General features: G+C 44.0%; 1 protein-coding gene across 1 annotated transcript in view; it reads left to right on the plus strand.

Moving 5' to 3' along the window:
• The first annotated feature begins 1,107 nt into the window (after positions 1-1,107).
• Positions 1,108-2,295, plus strand: part of STARD6 (StAR related lipid transfer domain containing 6) — a 7,123-nt gene continuing 5,935 nt past the window's right edge. Inside the window, exons 1-2 of the mRNA XM_009274742.2 lie at positions 1,108-1,197; positions 1,348-1,397. Of these exons, the coding sequence (XP_009273017.1) occupies positions 1,108-1,197; positions 1,348-1,397 (140 nt within the window). The remainder of the gene's footprint in view (positions 1,198-1,347; positions 1,398-2,295) is intronic.

Below are 2,295 nucleotides of genomic sequence, written 5' to 3' on the forward strand. Positions count from 1 at the left end.
CCGCGGAGGATGGGGGTCTCGTCGGCCAGGCCTTCGGCTCCGCCGCGTTCTCATCGCTCGGCTTCGCCTGTCAGCGCTCCCCGAGCTGGGTGCGGGGGCTGCGTGTGCTGGTGGGCCCGGCCGGCCCAGCCCACCACCCCGCCGGAGGCGCCGCGAATTCGTGCCCGGCTGAGGGTGTGCGATGCGCTCCGCCCTAGCCCTCGGCGGGCGCCCCTCCTTAGGGGGCACAAGCCGAACACCTGGCTAAATTCCACAGGATGTCACTGAGGTGGCTCTGGAAAAGTCTGTGCAACCCGTTACACGGGACAGCCCCTTAAAGGTTTAGGTATGAAGTTAAGGTTGTGTGAGAGACTGGTCCGGGAGTGTTCAGCGCTATCGGCCTGAGAAGCACAGCTGATATTCTTGTCAGAAAGAGCTCCCTGAGCGATACTGCACGTGTTGGGGGCAGAAGGGGTGAAGAGGCGGGGAGCTCCAGCACACGGGAGATAACAGCGTTGGGGAGGGCTGGGTTGGGCTGGAAAGGGCTGAGCGGAGGGCGGCTCACTAAGGGTGGCTTCTATAGCCTTGCTGCTGCGCTATTGCTAGAGCCAGGCCTCTCGCTTGCCAAAGGGTTTCCACAGTAGCGCAGCCTGTAATGACAGTTGCATAAAGCTCTGGTGTAAGAAAATTCTCTCTTCAGTTGTTTGAGCCTCGTGTTTTAACTACATAAGATGGCTACTAATCTAATGACTTCAGCAAATCATTGCAGAATCAGACTCTCAGGTGATAAACTGTGTAAAGAGGGGAAGTTCTAATGTGGAGTAAAGATGGATTTAATATGGAGTGAACGGTGTGTCTCACTAGATGCTGTAATTCATTCTCAAGATCCGCACCAACAGCTACTTCTCAGTAGTCCAGACTGGAAGTCAATTACAGAATTTTGTTTAAATAAAGACCGTCTTTTTCTGAAATTTAATATGATGAATAAAAAGTTCATTTGATAGAAATACTCAGTTAACATATACTAAAGCATGTGGAAAGAATACAGGAACGAGCCCTATGTTTTTTGCTCTTTAAGGAATGCTTTTATCGTATACTAGCAAATTGCTTTTAAATCTCTACAGATAAATGGACTATAAGAAAATTACGGATGAAGTTTCAGAAAAAATTTTATCATACAGTCAAGATACTTCAGGATGGAGAGTGATAAAAGTTTCAGTAAGAAAATGTTAGATAATATTGTTTATAAAGTTATTTTTATTAAATACATTTTGTTGCAAAAAGTGTTTAAAACTGTTTTCCTTTAGAAATTAGTTGACAACTCTTTATCAACTGCTAAGTTTTTATTTTTCCTTTTTCTACTTTGAGAAAAATGTTACAGTTTCTTCAAAGCCTTCAAAAGAGTATGCAGGAAATATGTAAGTATTTACATTTTGTTTGTCATTGTAATGAGTAACGACATCTTTTTTGAGCAGTGACACCCAAGATTGAAATGGAAAAGTTAACCATGTTCTGTCCTTCATGAAACTGTTAAGTTTAGTTTTGTTAGCTGTAAAGAACATTTTGCGCTGTAGTTACACTGGGTCAGCAGTAGGGCTGGAACACAAGAGATGGATTTCCCAAGCAATTTTCAAATGTGCTTTGAAAATTAAATACTATATAACACTTACTAATATGGAATAAGTAGATATGGAGTCACAGTTTTGGCCTGAAGTCAGTGGCTCTTCCTGGTGGAATATTCTATTCAAGCCATTACATCTTACCAGCTGGGCTTCACTTGTCACCCCTTCATACTTGTGAAATGACTGATACTCGCACACGCAGACATGCTTACGCTCTCGCTCTACCTTATCTGTCCTTTGTACCTTTTCCTTTCTGGCACCCAAAACTGAATTAACTGTACTGAGAGTAAGAAGGTCACATAATCTCTGGAGCAGCAACTTCATTTGTCCTTCCTCCTCTTGAGCGATGAATTCTGTGCTGCTGTTAAGCAGCTAGATTTGGCCCAAAGGGTGGAGTTAGGGAAGGCAGACTAAGCTGATCTCACAGCTTGCTGTCACTGATAGAGTTGGCTCTACTCTTTACATTCCTCCTCTCCTCTTTCCTACCCGTCTCCTGGCTCTGCAATCCTGCTTCTCATTTATGGTGGCTGTGGCACTCAGCTGATTGTTTACCAAGCTGATTCAGCTCATTAAACCAGAGGAAAGAAAAAAAATCTCACTAAAGAGAAGTGTGCAAAAGCAGCAGAAAAGAGGACACTTGCAAGATGTCCTTAGCCCCTCTCTCTTTTTTTTTTTTTTTTTTTTTAAAATGCCT

The sequence above is a fragment of the Aptenodytes forsteri genome, unplaced genomic scaffold, assembly GCF_000699145.1.
Source record: "Aptenodytes forsteri isolate BGI_AS27 unplaced genomic scaffold, ASM69914v1 Scaffold112, whole genome shotgun sequence".
Lineage (NCBI taxonomy): Eukaryota > Metazoa > Chordata > Aves > Sphenisciformes > Spheniscidae > Aptenodytes > Aptenodytes forsteri.